Source organism: Amorphotheca resinae (assembly GCF_003019875.1).
Source record: "Amorphotheca resinae ATCC 22711 unplaced genomic scaffold M430scaffold_14, whole genome shotgun sequence".
NCBI lineage: Eukaryota > Fungi > Ascomycota > Leotiomycetes > Helotiales > Amorphothecaceae > Amorphotheca > Amorphotheca resinae.
Window position 1 is genome coordinate 888859 of NW_020194484.1, and position 17619 is coordinate 906477.

The 17619-nt window shown below is 50.1% G+C and overlaps 8 protein-coding genes across 8 annotated transcripts in view; 2 read left to right on the forward strand and 6 right to left on the reverse strand.

The window, feature by feature from the left end:
• M430DRAFT_193879 (hypothetical protein) overlaps positions 1 to 630 on the reverse strand; it is a 2092-nt gene extending 1462 nt beyond the window's left edge. Inside the window, exon 1 of the mRNA XM_024864063.1 lies at positions 258 to 630. Coding sequence (XP_024716830.1) covers positions 258 to 524 — 267 coding nt within the window. The 5' untranslated portion in view covers positions 525 to 630. The remainder of the gene's footprint in view (positions 1 to 257) is intronic.
• A 972-nt stretch (positions 631 to 1602) lies between these two features.
• M430DRAFT_37732 (hypothetical protein) lies at positions 1603 to 2200 on the reverse strand. Its single transcript, XM_024867174.1, has one exon. It carries the CDS (start codon positions 2189 to 2191, stop codon positions 1724 to 1726), a length of 468 nt encoding a protein of 155 aa, XP_024716831.1. The 5' UTR covers positions 2192 to 2200; the 3' UTR covers positions 1603 to 1723.
• A 1576-nt stretch (positions 2201 to 3776) lies between these two features.
• On the forward strand, positions 3777 to 5903 carry M430DRAFT_37733 (hypothetical protein; the record flags this gene model as incomplete). Its single annotated transcript, XM_024867175.1, has 3 exons — positions 3777 to 4620; positions 4678 to 5716; positions 5781 to 5903. The coding sequence occupies exons 1-3, from the start codon at positions 4141 to 4143 to the stop codon at positions 5900 to 5902; spliced, it is 1641 nt and encodes a 546-aa protein (XP_024716832.1). The 5' UTR covers positions 3777 to 4140.
• Positions 5904 to 6129: 226 nt separating this feature from the next.
• M430DRAFT_193918 (hypothetical protein) lies at positions 6130 to 7702 on the reverse strand. The gene is made up of 5 exons (XM_024864065.1): positions 7435 to 7702; positions 7095 to 7384; positions 6830 to 7041; positions 6426 to 6776; positions 6130 to 6333 (listed from the first exon to the last, which is right to left on the reverse strand). Exons 1-4 carry the CDS (start codon positions 7530 to 7532, stop codon positions 6426 to 6428), a joined length of 951 nt encoding a protein of 316 aa, XP_024716833.1. The 5' UTR covers positions 7533 to 7702; the 3' UTR covers positions 6130 to 6333.
• A 533-nt stretch (positions 7703 to 8235) lies between these two features.
• On the forward strand, positions 8236 to 11052 carry M430DRAFT_193936 (hypothetical protein). Its single transcript, XM_024864066.1, has 4 exons — positions 8236 to 8637; positions 8687 to 8929; positions 9161 to 9760; positions 9809 to 11052. The coding sequence occupies exons 1-4, from the start codon at positions 8281 to 8283 to the stop codon at positions 10799 to 10801; spliced, it is 2193 nt and encodes a 730-aa protein (XP_024716834.1). The 5' UTR covers positions 8236 to 8280; the 3' UTR covers positions 10802 to 11052.
• An 800-nt stretch (positions 11053 to 11852) lies between these two features.
• M430DRAFT_84799 (hypothetical protein) lies at positions 11853 to 13817 on the reverse strand (the record flags this gene model as incomplete). Its single annotated transcript, XM_024869625.1, has 1 exon — positions 11853 to 13817. A coding segment is annotated over one exon (1965 nt), but the record flags the coding sequence as incomplete, so codon positions are not given.
• A 1474-nt stretch (positions 13818 to 15291) lies between these two features.
• Positions 15292 to 15802, reverse strand: M430DRAFT_110896 (hypothetical protein; the record flags this gene model as incomplete). The annotated part of the gene is made up of 2 exons (XM_024861398.1): positions 15292 to 15612; positions 15680 to 15802. Coding segments are annotated over 2 exons (444 nt in total), but the record flags the coding sequence as incomplete, so codon positions are not given.
• A 434-nt stretch (positions 15803 to 16236) lies between these two features.
• Positions 16237 to 17313, reverse strand: M430DRAFT_129734 (hypothetical protein). Its single transcript, XM_024862108.1, has 2 exons — positions 16835 to 17313; positions 16237 to 16761 (listed from the first exon to the last, which is right to left on the reverse strand). Exons 1-2 carry the CDS (start codon positions 17128 to 17130, stop codon positions 16539 to 16541), a joined length of 519 nt encoding a protein of 172 aa, XP_024716837.1. The 5' UTR covers positions 17131 to 17313; the 3' UTR covers positions 16237 to 16538.
• Positions 17314 to 17619: the final 306 nt, after the last annotated feature.

Here is a 17619-nt window from a genome sequence, read left to right on the forward strand (position 1 = left end):
GGGGGGGGAGAGACGAGAAGACTTCTCGCGAGAGTGGAATGAATAAATGAATGAATGAAGTTGGACATCTCGTCTCATCTCATCTCATCTCATCTCATCATCTGCTCCCTCCCCAGAATCAAAATCATGATCCACCAACGAGTAAGTGAGTGATAACTAGATAACAGATAAAAGATAAAAACCACCAAAACAACAACATCTCAAAAACAAAAAAAAATAAATCAAAATAAAAAATAAACAAAATCAACAAGACTTACAAGACTCGGTTCACACGAATGATTAATATACAACAAATCCGAATTCAAATCCAAATGCTCATCCCTGCCCATCTGCACCGTCGCATACGTCGGCCTCTCAGCCTTCGTACACGGCGGGAAGCTCAGCTCCGCAAACACGGCATCGGGCGGCAGCGCGACGCGCGAGATAGATTTGGTGCTGAACTCTTCGGTGGGCGACGATCCGATGAGCACTTCTTGGATCAAGGGGTGCGAGGGTTGTGTCCAGGTTGGCGTTAGAGGGGCCATTTTATTTGTTATTTTTTTTTCCCTTTTGCTTTTGTTGTGGTGGGGGAGGTGGGGTCGTCTGGTCTGGGGAGGAGGAGGAGGCTTGATTGATTGCGGGGTTTCTTGATTATGGGGATGGATGCTGATGTGCGAGTTGAGTGCGTGTGAGAATCTCGAAATTCGATGAATCAATAAACAAGTAAGAAGAAGAAGGATATCTAATAATTTATAACCTAACTTTCAATTGAGCTCACTACTTCTTGGCACACACACACATGCAAAAACCAAAATGATGCAGGAACCCGCTTGTCCTTGCGGCCCGGGGCCCGAGGTTATACGGAGTAAGGTACGTATAGCACTTCCCACGAGCTCGTTACGGAGCCACTTCATTTGCTACGGGATATCTGGATGAGCTTGTGTATAGGTAAGCAAGTCATCTTTACAGAGTAAGATTTTTCCGCTTTCGGAGGAGGATCTCGGGATGAGATGAATTACGAACTAGAACCCCACCCCCACCCCCTCCTCTATGCTTTTTACTCACTCCGTACCTACCTTACCTATTCATCATGTTGCTTCGGCTTCTTGATCTTTACAAAAAGTCTCACTCATGCACTTACTCACTCACTGTCACCGAGAAGAAGATCTAAGAAACATAAAACTTAATTTAAACACAAACATATACCTATCTCCTTATTTAACTCTCTTCTCAAGAACTCAATCGAATCCTACATGGACTGAATGACATCACCTGAAGCCCTTCTTCAAGCATAAAAAAGAAAATAAACTAAGTTAAGAAGATATTAACTAGATACCTTAGATAAGGTAATTAATTGTCTAATAATCTATCTATCTGTATCATAGCCCTGAAATCGTTTATACGCTGGAAAAAAACAAAGGGGTTAAAACACCTCGCCCCGGCTAATGTTACCTTATATCACATCGCAACTTGTACCTTACCTAAATACCTTAAATCTGGTTCTTCTTCAGATGTTCATGTTGGGATTAAGAATGCTAGAGCCTAGTACACTGTACAAGAAGAGAGAGTATATAGTTAGGATGACTCGATAAGACCCTTTGAGTGACTAGCTATCTATCAAAGGCCTTCCCGATATCCCCATTCGGTAGGTATGCTTGTTAGGGTATTTACTCTAATGAAAGAACTCGCCATGAGAATCTGACCTTGCAGCGAGAGCTGTGAGGAACGCATCTCCTCCAACCATTCAATCCCGCGACGTCCAGCGCCCAACTACACTTGATATCCGAGAATCGAGATATGCTCGCCCGAGGTCTCGTAGAATGATGTGCATTTCATCCCCATTCAAGATCCCCTGCCGATCCTTGGTAACTCGCACACTTGGTTTCCTAGGGAGAGGATGGTATTCTGGGCCATACGTCTCGTAGTGAGCCCTAAGCACGTCCATCTGGTCTTCGATATCCTCCGGTATTAGCCACGGACGCAGACGCATCGACCGGATCTGAGCAAGACACATCCTCTCATGATCTATATCCGTGATAACCAGCAACTCCCTCAAACTCATGAAATCAATCAAGGGCCAGACAACTTTGATATCGTGGTGGGATGTTTCGTTCCAAAGCTTCGTTGACACGGCCAGGTATCTAACCTCCTTGATCTCGTCTGGGTACTGCTTTTCAAAGATCGTGAGAGGAGATATTGGTTTGCCAACCATCGATAACGGGGAATCTGAATCGAGGAAATCAACGATATCGATGTTGGGGTACCACATCACATTTCTAACCAGTCCACGAGCATTCCTGATCTTCCATTTTCTGTAGCGGCCCCGCAGTGCAACATCCCGCGATTCATGGGTTGTTGAGAGTGCGGCAACAGGCTCGACGTGGGAAAGTGTCAGGAAGGCGGTAAAGGGCAATCCTGTTGTTTGCACGTCACTGACGCTAGTATTGCTCGACACAAGGTAGACGAACGGAGGAGGGTTCTCCTGATCGTATTCAATCTTTTCGCAATGTAGCTATAGAAAATGAGAGGGTTAGAGTTTGCTAATACTTTCTGAGAGACTGAATGCCTGAAGAATATGCCCAAACCACTTACAGAGATGAATCCAGGCCTGAAGGACGCTTCCCAGATCTGTTCACGGATTTCACAGGGCAATTCCTTGAATTTGGGAAACATGGTACAAGTAGTCGCAGGATGCTGTGCCTGAGAAGATTGTGACTGGGTGCCGATGCGGTTATTGGTATCTGAACCCGACATACCGCGCTGCTCGATCGACGTCGTGAGCTGGTTTGCGGGACTTGGGACAAGGCTGAAGAGGTTGCGTTGAATGTCGCTGTCAATGTTGGTCCAACCTGGCCCCAGAAGCTGCTAAAATAACTTCTTAAACACTTTTGATTGAGAAATGCAAAGCTCTGCAACGAGAATTTATATATTGTGTTGTTTAGAGTCATGAAGTTAGAGGAGGAAAGAGTAGTTGAGTCGCTTTCCAGCTCAGCCTTGGATTCTGCCGGTTTGTCTTCACCGCCTCTCGGTTATTGTAGGGGTAAAAGGGGGTAGCTTGGTAGGTAGCCTCGTAAAATCAGACGGGGGCTGTCCTTGGTCCATTAAGAGAGCTTTCAACTTATGTCTAGGAATTCTGCAATGTATCTAGATAGTTTAGGCCTTGGTCTGAGCCCGCTGGTTGTTGTGTATCGAGGCACAAACCGGGCTGATTGTGCCTCTCGTCGAGTGCTGAATAGGGGGCGGTAGGAACATAGCGCTTTCGTTATAATAGCGTTAGGAACAGAGAGTATACAAGATGAAGACAAATGGGCAACTTACAATTATATAAAATCCATTCGAGCCTAAACGTTGAAGACAAAAAAAGAGGTCAGCAGACTAAGGTGTCTGATTCCTCAGGCTCTGGTACCTTATCGGTGATTGGTTATTTGGTTTGCCCTAAGAACGGTTCCTCTGTCAAAGGGTGGCAGCTATGTCAGGAAGATAGTTACCCGGTATTCCTCTTGTCCGTATCCCGAAAAGTATACCCCGGTGTTCGATGTGACTTGGATACTTTACCTTTGTTGTCGCGTGCCTTGCGACTGGGGCGGGCGCTAGACCTCGGCAAGTCGTCTGGACCGCGGTTCCGGGGGATTGATACTCCGCTCCGTATAACTGGCTCGACGGCTATCAGCTATCTTCCCGTTGATATATCTCATCTATCTATCATATCTTGAATCGAACTGGGATCTATCCACGGAGTATCAACAGTATAGTACAGGACCGGCGTACTCCGCTCCTCCAAGAACCCAACAATCCAACGATGTTCTCTGCAGAGGAATCGACCTTCCTGATAAGTCCTAGTGGGGACCCCGGGTTATCTTCTCAGACTTTCTCTCGCTTTGCCCTGTCAACACCTTATCTGGTGGCTCCCATCTCCCATCGCCCGCATGGTTTTCCCTCTCTGATTCGCTATGCCCTGTCTCGAAGTCCTTTCTGATCGGGCTTCTAGAAGCTGTCTATCGCTCCCCCTCTCCATGTCAGAATAGTACAAGTAACCATGGCTGCGCATGCGACCGCTGAACCTCCTGTCCTTTCTCCTCTGCCTCCGCCTCTGCCTCCCCCAGTGCGAGCGAGAGACACCCACAATCAATCTCCTCAGTCGCACTTCGACATCCTGCTGCAATGGATTTTGTTCACGGCGACCAAGCCGATCGGCGCCAGTCTCTCGAGCGTCCGCACAATGACAAGCAGGTCGTTGTCGAGAACGAGAAGGAGGCCCACGCGGACATAGACGTCGAGGCAGCCAACTCAACACCATACGAGGAGGGCACCGCGGAAGAGGCTGAGGCTATTCGTGCGCGCGATCTCCAGCAGAAGAAGGGCATCCTGCGCAAACTGCGCCAGGGAGAGGAATGGCTGGATGCGAAGATGGGCATTGAGACACAGGGCGTGGACCGCATTCGTGAGGAGGACAAGAGACCGCCGTCCATCCTCAATGTCTTCTTCATGTGGTGGTCAGTCACTTGCCATGTCGGCACCCTTCCAATTGGCATGGTAGGCCCCGAGATGGGTTTGACCCTCCGTCAATCGGTTGCGGGCATCGTCGTGGGCACTGTCCTCGGCGCTCTCTGCACGGCGTGGTGTGGTATCCTGGGTCCCAAGGTACGAACGAGAACAGCAGATTCCCCTGTATTAGAAACGCATTAACACATCTCACAGCTGGGTCTCCGTGCCATCGCAACCTCGCGATACTCCTTTGGTTTCCACGGCGCAAAGATTTGCTCTTTCCTCAACGTGATCGTGGGCGGTGGCTTTGCCGTTGTGAATGTGGTCGTCGTCGGTCAGATCCTCTCCGCCGTCTCCGACTACACCATGACCATCTCGGTTGGCTGTGTGATTATCGCGGTCATTGGTTATGTCGTCTCGGTCTTCGGGTTTCGACTTATCCACACGTACGAGAAGTATTCGTGGATCGCAGGATTCATCCTGATAGTGGTCTTGATCGGCGAAGTTGGCCACAAGGTCGACCCCGGTTTTCCAGGCAAAGACAAGGGCATCGAATTCTCGGCCGCCTTCCTCACCTTCCTCGCCCTCAACTTCTCTTCCGCCTCGGGCTGGTGTTCGATTGCTTCTGACTACTACTGCAACTACCCGGCGGACACGAAGCCGTGGAAGATCTGGGCCCTCACGCTGTTCGGTATCTCCATCCCCACCGTCTTCGTCACTGTGATTGGGGCGTGCCTTGGGAACATCGCGGTCAGCAATGCCGATGCGAATCCTATCTTGGCCAACGCGTACACTGACCATGGACTCGGTGGCTTGCTCCGCGAGGCCTACCATCCCCTCCACTTCTCCAAATTCTGTCTCGTAATCCTGGTCTTCACCGTCCTGGGGAACAACATTGCCGTCAACTACTCCTCGGGCCTGTCCATACAGCTCCTGGGCCATTACTTCCATGCCATCCCGCGATTCATCTGGTCGTTCCTCAACGCGCTCGTGATTGCCATCCTTGCTATCGCCGGCAAGGATTCTCTGTCCACCATCGTCTCGAACTTTGTCTCTCTGCTCGGTTACTGGACCATCTCCTTCACCGTCATCCTCGTGGTCGAGGACCGATGGTTCCGCAGACACGAGGGCTATAATCTGAATGCGTGGGACCAACCATCAAAATTACCTCTGGGCATTGCGGCCGTGCTGGCTCTGCTCACGGGCTACCTCGCCGGGGGTGTAACAGGGATGGCCCAGACGTGGTACACCGGTAAGACCCCCTCCCCTCCCCTCCCGTCACGAACACACTTTCTAACCATCACATCACATCACAGGACCCATCGCAGCCAAATTCGGCAGCATTGGAGGAGACGTCGGCATCTACCTCTCCGCCGTATTCACATTAATCGTCTACCCACCCGCACGCTGGTACGAGCGGAAGGTCAGCGGGAGGTAATCCGGGGGAGGTACACTGTGTAGAAGAACCACTCCTAGTACTTTGGTCTGTAGATGTCTATCTATCTATCATCATCTGCTGTCTGTATCTACCGACAACATATATTGCTTTTGAATTATATGTAGGCTATATACACACAACGCCCTTTAATGTACCCGCGCTACATGCGTGTGTTTAGGATCCTCGCTCTGCAGAGGCACGCGACCCTTTCTTCGGACATCTCGCGCTGGAAACGGTGGAGTGCACGTGGATCTGTGTTCTACTGCAGTTGTCCCTGAAGTCCCCTTTGTATCTGCATTCCCTCTCCCTTTATTTTTTCGGTTTTCTTTTCTTCCCTACCTATGATACACATCATATATATCTTATCTTATCTTCCCATCTTACCTACCTACCTAACCAACCACCCCCCCACCCCCTCTCTCTCCTTTCCCCTACGCAGACAGTCAATTTCAGTAATGCACCATACTTGATCTTGTGAGGTATATCCGAGCGATTACCGTAAGAAAAGCCTTTGGCGCCTTACCTAGTCCTCTTCATCCTCTCGAAACCATTCGTCATATAAAAGCTCTTTAGCTGTTGGTCTGTCTCTCCAGTCTATCATCATGATTTTCCCAATGAATTCCTTGTCCTTCTTACAGACTTCATGTTCCGCGGTTCTCTGGAATGGCGTGGTTTGCGACTGCGGAATCTCTTGCATGAGCCATAATATAGCCATGACCGTCTCTGGGCTAGCAATCTCTGCATATTTCTCGGGGAACGGACCGAAATATTTGAACTGCCGCTTGAGTACCTCCAAGCCGTACTCCTCGTGATCATGCGACACGGTGCGGGGTCGGAAAAGGTTGAAGTCACCACCATAGATGAGACTGATGAGCTAGATGTGGAAATTCAGCACGCTCCTCTCCAATCTCATGCTTTTCAACGTACCACGGCCCCAAAAGACCATATGTCGGTTGCCGTGTTCCAAGGAGTTTCCATGATTACTTCGGGACTGCTCCACATTGGTGCGCCCACCGGTGTACCGGAAGTCGCATATTTGGAATCTGCGCGGTACGTCCCACCAAGGTCGCCAAGCTGGACATCTGAGAAGCGTATTTCGCCTTCTTTGTAGTTCACAAGGATATTGTCGAGTTTGACATCTTCAATCTGGAATTCAGTAGGGCTCTTAGGTAGATTTCAGATATGTGTTTACCAGTGTGTACATAGTTATCTTCATGGAGTACTTGCAACGCTTCAAGTATACGCTTTGAGACGAACTTGAGTTCTTTTCGATTGAGAGTTTTCTTGATTGATGCGTTCAAGAGGTGGTCGTCGAGATACTTCAGAACAATGGTCGGTGGAAAAGATGCTTCTTCAATATCGTCAATCAAGGGCCGTATGTAAGGACTCTGGCCCTGGAAGCGTTTGAGAACATCTCGTTCGTTCTCGACGCGAGGATGGCCCGATACACTTTTGATGACTACGCGTTCTTCGACATTGTTCCTATGGAAATTAATTTCTAACCATGCTTCTCAGTAAGACCAGGCACTTACTTTGCTAACCAGACGGTGTCCTGGATTTGTTTTGTAATAACGTACTTTCCCAATCTCCCTCGAAGGACCTGTCCCAGTTGGAAGAGTGACGACGACATAGAGAATTTTCAAGACACGAGAGGAGGCGTCTTTAGAGGTCATGGGCCGTAGCCGTCAGGTAGGCTTGGTGACTTTAGGAGGAAGACGACTCCGAGAGATCTGATCTCTTTGGATAGCAATCAAGAACGAAGGTTCATCGTGCAATGATATAAGAGTTGTTTGGTATTACCAGATTGTCATTGAATCACAGTGGGGTAGAAACAGATGTTCAATAGAAAGTATTCTAACCAAGCACATAGATTGAGTGGAATTCCAGTCGTGAAATGGGAAGGCCTTGTTGATGAAAGGCCGTCAAAACGGGACTGACGTTGTCGGCTCGTGCTGAAGGATGCGATCACGATCAGGAATGCTCACCTTGGGTCATTTTCAGGTCGAAACAAGAAGAAGATCCAGTTGTGAATAATGAGATGACCCTGTGTTGCAACCGGATGGGCGTTCCAGATTGAAGGATATGCAATCGACCACACATCGAGGTCATATTCTGAATCGACCTGGTGGATCACGTGGCCATCGACTTCCTCGGCATTGCCCATATCCGGCTAAATTCCCCAGAATGGTTAGCAGGCCAGAATTAAGCTTAAATCTAAGCGAAAGCGGTGAGCGAAAGAGGCGCAAATAACGGACATATGGGTTGTCGTGCCAACGCCAGATCCAAATCAAAATATTACTCGAAAACCATTCCGCGACCATCTTATCCGAACAAAACGGGAAAAGACAGGACAGAGACTACAAAACACCACCTGCAAAATGGAGCCACCTCAAAGAACCCAAGCAGCTCTGTTCCAAGTCTATCTTCGATTGCGCCCTCCTCCAACACCAAACCAGCTGTATCCTATTCTCACGACACCTGAACGATTCTTGACCGTCGAGGAAGCCGTTGACGATGAGCTACCATCCCATATTACTCTAAACCCTCCAAACGATAATCGAAGACGTGCGGTGGAGAAATTTGCCTTTACAAAGGTGTTTGAAGAGAGTTCTAGTCAGCTTGACATCTTCCAAGGAACGGGCGTCTTGCCCTTAGTCGAAGGAGTTCTCGGGCCACAAGGCGGAGAAGGCAGAGATGGACTGTTGGCTACACTTGGCGTTACGGGTTCTGGGAAGGTCTGTTTCTTAGATCTCTAAAGATGATAATAATTCTAATGATGTACAGTCCCACACCATTATGGGATCTCGTAACCAACGTGGACTCACACAACTCGCACTGGACGTTCTTTTCCGCTCTATCTCCACAAACATCCTCGATCCCTCAACTACCACCTCCCTACACGCCTCAGTTGCGGCCTCTGATCCATCTGAAGCACAAGTCTTGTCTGCTTCTATGTTTATCGACAGCATATACGGGGACCCTAACCCCCAATCTCGCGCCAGCTCTCGGGCCACAACGCCGATGGTGGTACGATCTCCCTCCAAACAATTTTCTCTACACCCCTCTTCACGCGGCCTGTACCCCACGCTCCTGGGGCTAGACACCGGAAGTCCGAAAAGTATCCGGGTCATCACTGCCGAAGAAAGTGTTCTCTCACAATCGATAGTTTCGATGGCACCTGAAATCTCTTTGATTCCATCATTCATGCGCTCTACTGTCACAAATTCAAGGAAGTATCTTACTAAATCTGAACTCAAGGGCGAATCCTATACTCCCGCACCCCGACGAAATCCTCTTCAGAGACCTTCTGTCTTGCCCCAGTTACCGGACATCAGCAATCTCACAGTCGATGTGGATCAACATGCTGAATATGCAGTTTTGATTTCTATGTATGAAGTTTATAACGATAGGATCTTTGACCTTCTTACTCCAGCCCTGCCTGGAAAATCGACAAAGGATTTCCGTCGCCGCCCATTACTCTTCAAACCGACCGAGCAATCCCCCGATCGAAAAGTCGTCGCCGGACTACGGAAAGTCATATGCGGGAATATGAAAGAAGCGCTCATGGTTCTCGAGGCAGGACTTCATGAGCGGCGAGTGGCGGGCACAGGTTCTAACAGCGTATCATCTAGGTCTCACGGCTTTTTCTGTGTCGAGGTTAAGAAGAGGAGGAAGAGCCGCACGCCGGGGAAGTGGGGTGGTAGCGCTCTTACGATAGTGGACTTAGCAGGTAGTGAGAGAGCAAGAGATGCGAAGACTCAGGGGACGACGTTACAGGAGGCTGGCAAGATCAATGAGAGTTTGATGTATCTTGGGCAATGTCTCCAAATGCAGTCAGATCTGGGTTCTTCCACAAAGGTAAGCCTGTCCGCTCCCTATCTGAAACCATACTAAAAGGAATGAAAGCCAAACCTGGTCCCCTACCGGCAATGCAAATTAACTGAACTGCTTTTCTCCAACTGCTTCCCTTCCCATTCCAACTCTGCTGTTTCATCTACCGCATCTCAGCAAGCACCCCCATCCACCGGGCACCGCAATCCGCAAAAGGCAATTATGATAGTAACCGCCGACCCGCTTGGAGACTTCAATGCCACTTCTCAAATCCTGCGCTATTCCGCTCTGGCGAGAGAAGTCACTGTTCCACGTATCCCATCAGTTACAAGCACCATCCTAGCCCAAAACGCTTCAAATTACTTTAGCGGCCGGTCAACCGGGGGAAGTGACCGCAGCAGTCCATCCGACACAGGAAGAGAAACAATGGAGCTAGCCGCCCTCGAAATTGCCCGCATGAGCGAAGAGATCGACGGCCTGCGCGCAGAGCTCCAGGCTGAACAGGAACAGCGGTTAGAAATCTCCGCCCACCTCGAAACTCTACGCTCCGAGCTGGAAGACCGGCTCCTCGAAAAGGAGGCCGAGGTCCGAGAAGAATGCTACATCGAGATGGAGCAGAAGCTGCAGCAGGAGATGCAAAGATGGAAGAACATCTGGGCCATGGAACAAGAAAGCGCCGAGGAGCACCTTGACCGGAAAATCGACCTCCTCACCCGGGGCATGGACATGACTGATGAAGACAAAGAGAACGCGAATGCAGGCCAAGGCACTGCGCAAACCGATGACCTGGAAATGGAGAATATGCGGCTGAGGAGGGAGGTCGAGCTCCTCACGCGCCAACTCCAATCCCGGAGCCCCACCAGGAGGACTGCACAGCCGGGACCCAGCGGGGAGAACATGCTCCGTGGTGGGGGACCCCTGACGGAACTGAGCAGCGTAGGGAATGCGCTGGAGCGGCTGCGAATCGCCAGCGATTCCGCGGCGCATGGGACGAGTAGCCCCTTGCGAAAAGTCCGGAAGCTGACAGCGAGGAAATGGGATCTGATGGATGAGGGGGAGATGCTCTGAGGAGCTAGCTAGCTTGATGGCGTGCTTTTTGTTTTTTATTTTTCCCACAGGTTATCTTCTGTCTGCCTGGCTGCGGGCCTGTGTCTGTATCTGTCTGTGTTTTATATCCAAGTCTAGGCGTTCTGGGGCGATACCGTCGGGTAACAAGGAGTTTTCTGGGTGTATAGAACATTAATCACTTCCTAACCTACTTAATCTGATTTCCAGAAGTCATCATCATCGTCTTCTGCGCCACGTACTTACTTTCCGAAGACTAGGTATGCTAAGCGTTGGTGAGCGGGATGTTGAACCCTTTGATTTATTTTCTAAGATTTCCACTTTCTTTTCGTTTTCTTTCTCTCTTTCTTTCTTTTTTCTCTACCGTAATGCTCCTCTCCTGTACCTAGGTATTTGTTTATTGTACAGTAAGTAGGTAGGTTACAGTATATCCCAACCCAACCCATCCCGTTCCGTTCCGGTCCATGCTTTGCCTTACTTGCTTACTTGCTTGGCTTGTTTCTTTCTTTCATTCTTTGTTTTGGTTTCTTTAGAAAAGCAAGGACTGACTTGACTGACTGACTCTCTCTCTATTTTGTGGGCGATCCATACCTACACATCCATCATCTCATCTCATCTCATCTATCAAATCCTGCCCGATCCATCCATCCATCCATCCCTACTTTCCTACCTAATCTATCTATCATAACATCGTAGCTGTCCCTACATCGACAGGCTCAATCAAGAAAAGTGAATCTCAAAAAGAAGGGGAAAAAAAAGGAGAGATGTCCCTCAAAAGACAAAAGAAAAATGGAATGATCGCTCTGTGCTGCATGCATGCATAGCGCCTCTGGAACTCCCCTGCTGTTCGTGGAGAGAGATATTGGGCGGATTTTCGTGTAAAGAAAGGGAGGGGTATATATCTCTCTCAATGGAAAGATTATTTCTTTCATAACCATAGATTTACATCCACGGTCTATTTCCCACTGTCACCAAACTTGCCATCCATCAGGTGAGGGAGTCTGATCAGGCCCTTCTTTCTGCGGAAGCCCCCTTTCCTCCTCACGGGCTGTGCGGGAATCTCTCCATTGGCTCGCTGACGTTCCTCCGCATAACCCTGTCTCCGCTCTTGTCTCCTCTGCTCGATCTTCTCCTGGCTCAGCGAAGAGAAGCCGCCTCGGCGCTTGAAACACGTGTCCAGCACCAGGTTGGCATCCACCAGCCTCCGCGGGATCGTCTGAACCACCTGGAAGATCTCCATCGGGTCACTCACATTCTTGATCTCTTGTTCGCCGAGTTTGAAGATCGTCAACGCGATGCGGAAGAGCGTTTTCGACCCTTCGTAGAAGAAGGAGTCCCAGACCCGGAGCGTGGTCTCGATGGGCAGGGTGCCGATGAAGCAGGACATGAACCAGGCTGTGGTGCAGAGCGTGATTGGTGGGAGACGCATCGATACTTTGGGGTCAAACGTCGAGCCGTCCAGCTCGCCGCCGATCTTCGCCCAGACCGACGGCATGGTTTCGCGGATCGAGAGCATCAGGACGCCGAGGTCGACGTTGGCCCCTTCGAGGTTCACTTCGTGCGTGCCGGGGAGATAGACGCGTGTTATGATGTTGAGCATCCAGAAGGATTTCTCTTCATTCATGAAGAGGAGTAATAGACCCGCAAGGAAATTTAGAGACTGGCAATAGCCAATCTTAGGGTTGTAGATGGAGAATGCTTGTAGCACCCGGCGGAGGGATTGCAGAATAGGCGTCTCAGCCTCGGGCGCCCGCGAATCGTGTTGTGAGCCGGGAGTGGCTTCTGGAGGGTCGGGTCTGAAGAGGATGTTGTCTGGGAATGTGCGATTGAGGTCTCTCTCTATGATCTCGTCGTCGGTCTCGGAGACGCCTCCTGCTGCTGCCTTTTTTAGCAGATCATCGTAAACACCATAATGTTTTGAGAGCATAGATGGGCCACCGGCGTAGTAGAACCACGCGTCTCCTCTCCAATCTGGTGGTATTCCTTTCCGCACGAAACGCTTCACCTTTTGACTCTTGGGCGGAAATCGATTAGGAGTGTCACTCATTAGACCGTTCTCTTTGAGAAGGTGTACCCACTTCTTCCGACGCCTCGCAAGATATTCAGTATACGGGCCATTCCAGGACTCATATTCCTCCAGGGAAACGTGCTGGGTTTTCTTACGGAAACCATAGCGGTCCCGAGCTGCTCCAAAATCCATCGGAGCTGCTCTGGTCATAGGACGGCTCGTAGCTGCTCCGTCAAAGTAGGGATTCTGGATATCGACGGGGCTGTCGGGACCCTGAAGGGGAGTATCTGGAGTAACAGGACTATCTGTCCCCCCGGGACTAAAGATGGCCTCTGAATTCCGAATAACCTGAATCGAAGGACGCACTGGCAGCTTGTCATTCATCTCTTCACAAAGCTCCGATACCCTCTTGTCTTCCGATGTGCCAGTTGTAGGTCGTGGTTCCTCATCATTATCTTCGACCCCCGAATCTGTAAACCCCTCTTCGTACATTCCCAGGAAATCGTCTACAGTCATCCCCTCGTCTCTGCCAAACATTGATGTTCTGGAGCTGCTCTTTGTCAAGACACTGCTTCTCTCCGTCCCGCTTGTCCCAACGTAACTTGAGCCGGTAGTCAAGGCCGACCGCAGACTCGCCCGTAGTACCTCGTCGCCTTCGAAAGGCCGTGATGTTGGCTCCCATCTATGTGCAGAGGCATTACTATCCGGTCTCTCCATTCCTCTCCACGGTCTGTAACTCGAACTATTGAGGTTCCGTGGGCTTGCATGAAGTGGGTCTGGAGAGTGGTAATCGGGGATCGAAGCGGAGGGTCTGAGAGCGATCGAAGGGGTAAAATTCGCGGTCGACTGCGAGGAGGAGGTGGAGAGGCCGCGTTCCCGTGTTATTATTCCGTTCTGAGATACTTGCTTTTCATCGTGAGGTCGGAGTGCGGTGGCAGTGTTTTGCAGGAATTGGGTAGGTGAATCATTCCTGCGTCTAACGTTTGGCTGATAGGGGCGTGAGAAGTTCTCGGATGAGAGATCAGCAGGATTGGTTCTCTCAGCAGAATAGGCTCTATACCCATTGTTGAGGGCACGCAGTCGTGAAGCTTCAGATGGTTTCTTATGTAAAGTCTGTGGGATCTGTGGCGGAGCCGTGACGGATCGGTAAGCCTCAGTTGAAGGAGCGTGGGAAGTATGAGGTCGCCGCGGATAGAGAATGTCGTTGGACAACGAGCTGGACCGTGAAGAGAGAGGGAGTGGTGGTAATTGTGGTGGTTCTGACGAGACTGGTGTTGATGGGCGAGATCTGGTCGAGCCCCTGGACGATGGGCGAGACGGATAGAGAGCGAACTTCATGCTCCGCTGCCTCTTGGCCTGACGCGGTCCATCCCGTGGTTCAGACATCCCAAGGGCATTGGCTCCATTCGCCATGCTCATTGTCCCTCTAGCACAGCAGAGAATTCACGGTCGTTGTCGTCGTCCTGGTGCAAAGGCCCGGCTCTGCGCACCCCTTGTCGAAATACCTGCTCCCGTACCATGTATGTCCAGCGCGGCGTTGGCAGTAGAGAAAGACGTCTAGAAGGAAGACATCCTGTTTACGCAGCGTCGACGCAGGAATGAATGGAGGGGGATGCGCGGAGACACTGGCATTGGCATTGGAATTGGCGTTGGCATCGAGGAGCGTTGGTGGTTGCGGGATGGCTGGGATGATATTCGTATTTGGCGATAGGGCCGTGGTCAAAGCTGGAGACAGACGGGTGACAGCCAGGGATATGAGATTAAGGCGCCTTGGGTATTATTATAGATGGAGATTGAGATTGAGATTAAGATCTAGATATTGATATTTACAATTTAACAGCAGTCTTACTTCCCAATCCCAATTCTATCTATTTCTCCGATCAAATAGTCGCGATCGATCGATAGTGTCGATAACTACCTTGCCTTAGGTTTCGTGCCCATTGGCTAGGTCTAGATGATGAACGATCATACCATTATGATAGGACTATCCATCTCTTAGAGCCTTGAACACCAGTATGTATTCTACAATCGGGTTTCATTTCATTGGCTTCTTTGCGGAGTTGGCTCAGCCGCCCAAGAGCTGTTTGTCAACACTTGTCCCGTCTGCTACGCGCCCTCGTCGCGTCTTGTGGAGGGGAATGTTTACGGTCTTGTTGTCGCGTATTGGAGCTAGGTGTTAGAATCAGGGAGATCGTCGACCGCGGAGGATCGGGCGACTGTCTGTGTTCACTCTGGGTCTCATGGCCTGATCTTGACTCTTGAGCTGGTGTGTATAGCTGTTCCAATGTTCCATTCACAGACAAAGGAAGCGAGTACGCATAAAAGCAATTCCATTGGGCCTCAACTATCCGTAAGAGAAGGGTAAGAGACGCAAGCAATTCTATGCCTCATCCATTCCTAACGCCATGCCTTTGCTCGTCGTTCATTCATCATGCGTCCCTGCTGTCTCATATCCTTGCATCCTCACCCATCTTATGTACCACCATTATTTCCCTTTAGCATACTTCTCCGTATACTTAATGGCTTCTTTCTCATATGCCGGCCGATCATTCTTATACATTTCTGCCGCTTGTGCCTCCAGCGCGTCATCCGGGACGGGCTCAACCAGCAGATTCTGCGTGGCCACTAGCACGTTCATGATTTTGCTGCTCGGCTTCCACGTCTCTCCTTTCAGGATTCCGATGCACATGCTGCCTTGGTCATCGAACGTAACGTTTGGATGCCAGATGCGGGTCTTGAAGTTTATGGTGGGCGGCTTGAATGGGTATTCGACAGGGAGCACAAGGAGGAGATGGAATTTTCCGCCCTAGGAAAGAGGCTTGTCAGCGATACATAAAAGGAGACTGAGGGAGGAGGAGGAGACAAAGGCATACAGCGTAAGGTGAGCCTGGGGGTCCGTCCATTATGATGTTCCAGTTGTGGACGTTGGATTCGTCGACAAGGCTGATCTGCATCCCCGCAGGAGGATTCGTGGTCACCTCCGCAAACTCCTGTGCAGATATCAGTAATCTCGCCCCTATCCCACAGCCATCCGAAAGGGACGATACAAACCTTCGTGATCCGCTTCTGGGCAGACATGTCGAAGCCTTGTTGTGTTTGGCGGGGTCGGGATGTTCAAGAGGGGATGGGAGACGGGAATGAAACAGCCACACTGCCGGAGGTCGCGAGGTTTTCCGACAAACCTATCAACTGTGACCCAGAGAAGAGGTTCAGCAGATCAAAGCACACTTTTAATATCTCGAGGTTATAGGAAGAGAGGAGGTTTTCAGAGAGATGGGGAGAAGTAGCTCTCACGTCACAGAAACTTGCAAACACCTCGATCCCTGCCCCGCGGCGCGCTAAGATAAACGAGGCTGAACTGCTGCATTAGGGAACATGTAAATAATGATCTAGAAGCAACATAGGAATATCTTTCGGGCTGCATATTTTGCGTCATTTGCAGGACACTGAATAGAGATGTTAGATGCTTTTCTTACAAAAAATACTCTATAGGTGTATACGTGTTCTGAGAGAAAGACCAATCGTCTTAACGTTGCTCATCCTTGTGCACTGCTTAAAGAGTTCATGATTGTCCACCTCTAGACAAGAAGCAGTTATTTTTACTGATAGATCAGAATAGTTCAAAGATGTCCCATATGCAATGACTTTTCTCCATAATATATAGCACTCCACGTACGCGCCCTGAACGCCGTCCCATCCCATTGGAGAGTGAACATGAAGTATGCCTCCTCCCTACTCTCTTTGCAGGACCGCCACAAGGCCCATCAATCCTAGGGCAACTGTTTTCAACCATGGATGTTCGCTGAGGAGGATCGTCACATAGCCTACGAACGGTATGTAGGCCACCACACTCCCAATGATATCTTCCCTTTCGAGAAAGTCCTGTCCGCGCGCATACAATTCCGTGTCATCCGCTACATTATTATCCCCTTTGGTCAAGAGCTTCGCTTGGTTCCTACACGATATGCATCAGTAAGTATGCCAGCACAGGAATGCCCAGTGGTGCAAGCCTGGAGCAATCAACTCACCCAGTCCCAAACTTCCTCACCACGCGGTGCACAATCGGGATGTCCTTGCCCTTGACATTATACACCACAATCTCCCCAACTTTTGTCTCCTCAAATACATTCCGATTCCACAGAAAGAGCAGATCGCCACGTTGGAAGGCTGGCTCCATGGACCCCGAGAGAACGACAACGATGGGCGACGGCGAGTCAGCGATGACAGAGAGCCCTTTCCACATCATGAATGCGGTCGAGAGAATCAGTCCGAAGTTAATCAATTGCGCGGCGGCATGCCGCGGATTTTGTAGCGCAGAGAGCATACTGGCTGCTGGTGAGGTTTGCGGCGGGCTTATGAGAGAACGGGAGGCGATGAGGGCGAAATTGAGAAATAGCCGGTATGGCGCAACGCGGTATATAAATACAGGAGTCTGGAAGAGGGAGAAGAGAGGGAAAGGAGTGACAGGCAGCCTGCGGTCTCGTTGTCGCGAACAGGTCGCCCGTGTATCGTGACGCTGCAGACAGTTGGAAGTTGTGGACACTTTGCGATGTGAATAACTTTTTATGCGCGTTTTATGCAGCATCGTCTACAAAGGCATTATGCGAGCACGCATATTGCGACGTCAACGATCAGCTCTGGAGGGAATAAAACAATCAACCTTTAACCTACCTACCTTAGAGATGAACGATGAGTCCAAAATCTACAAAGTTTACACCGGGAATGGTCAAGTAGCCAACTCCCGCGAGACGTTCGGAGTGTGGTTTTATCCACTTCCTCTAAGCAAATCTCTCAGAAATTCGGGGACGTTGAG

Excerpts from the sequence above, each read along its gene's own strand:
- M430DRAFT_193936 (XM_024864066.1), top strand. The coding sequence starts at position 8,281 with ATGGAGCCACCTCAAAGAACCCAAGCAGCTCTGTTCCAAGTCTATCTT. Across the intron at positions 8,638-8,686 it reads GCGTTACGGGTTCTGGGAAG|TCCCACACCATTATGGGATC; the intron begins GTCTGTTTCTTA and ends AATGATGTACAG. Across the intron at positions 9,761-9,808 it reads ATCTGGGTTCTTCCACAAAG|CCAAACCTGGTCCCCTACCG; the intron begins GTAAGCCTGTCC and ends AAGGAATGAAAG.
- M430DRAFT_37732 (XM_024867174.1), bottom strand. The coding sequence starts at position 2,191 with ATGGTTGGCAAACCAATATCTCCTCTCACGATCTTTGAAAAGCAGTAC.
- M430DRAFT_129734 (XM_024862108.1), bottom strand. The coding sequence starts at position 17,130 with ATGCTCTCTGCGCTACAAAATCCGCGGCATGCCGCCGCGCAATTGATT. Across the intron at positions 16,762-16,834 it reads GTGAGGAAGTTTGGGACTGG|GAACCAAGCGAAGCTCTTGA; the intron begins GTGAGTTGATTG and ends CATATCGTGTAG.
- M430DRAFT_193918 (XM_024864065.1), bottom strand. The coding sequence starts at position 7,532 with ATGTCGTCGTCACTCTTCCAACTGGGACAGGTCCTTCGAGGGAGATTG. Across the intron at positions 7,385-7,434 it reads GACACCGTCTGGTTAGCAAA|GAACAATGTCGAAGAACGCG; the intron begins GTAAGTGCCTGG and ends TAATTTCCATAG. Across the intron at positions 6,777-6,829 it reads TATGGTCTTTTGGGGCCGTG|CTCATCAGTCTCATCTATGG; the intron begins GTACGTTGAAAA and ends TTCCACATCTAG.